At 59.1% G+C, this 342-nt stretch overlaps 1 protein-coding gene across 1 annotated transcript in view; it reads left to right on the forward strand.

Moving 5' to 3' along the window:
• The window catches only part of EMH_0040820 (uncharacterized protein), a gene marked incomplete at both ends in the record, with an annotated part of 4,713 nt that overhangs the window by 3,141 nt on the left and 1,230 nt on the right, over nt 1-342 (forward strand). Inside the window, one exon of the mRNA XM_013495545.1 lies at nt 290-340. Within this exon, the coding sequence (XP_013350999.1) occupies nt 290-340 (51 nt within the window). The remainder of the gene's footprint in view (nt 1-289; nt 341-342) is intronic.

The following is a 342-nucleotide window of genomic DNA, read 5'->3' on the forward strand; positions in this document are numbered from 1 at the left end:
ACAGCAGCAGCAGCAGCAGCAGCAGCAGCAGCAGCAACAGCAACAACAATCTATCTCTTTCTGTTTCTTCTCTAGCATACACCACCCCCCTAGACGGTGTATGTACAGCTGACGATACCCCCCACCACCCCCACCACCCCCATCACCACCCCCACCCCCATCACCACCCCCATCAGCAGCAGCAGCAGCAGCAGCAGCAGCAGGGGGGAGAGGAGTGTTTGTCTCGCGCCGACATGCAGCAGCTAGCAGCAAGCCTGAGAAACCCCAAGGGTGTTTGTTATGCACCCAGCAACAACACCTGGATGGCTTATGGTAGCCTCGGGGCTGGCGCGCGCATGTGTA

The sequence above is a fragment of the Eimeria mitis genome, genomic scaffold (genome assembly GCF_000499745.2).
Source record: "Eimeria mitis Houghton genomic scaffold, Emh_scaff1629, whole genome shotgun sequence".
Lineage (NCBI taxonomy): Eukaryota > Apicomplexa > Conoidasida > Eucoccidiorida > Eimeriidae > Eimeria > Eimeria mitis.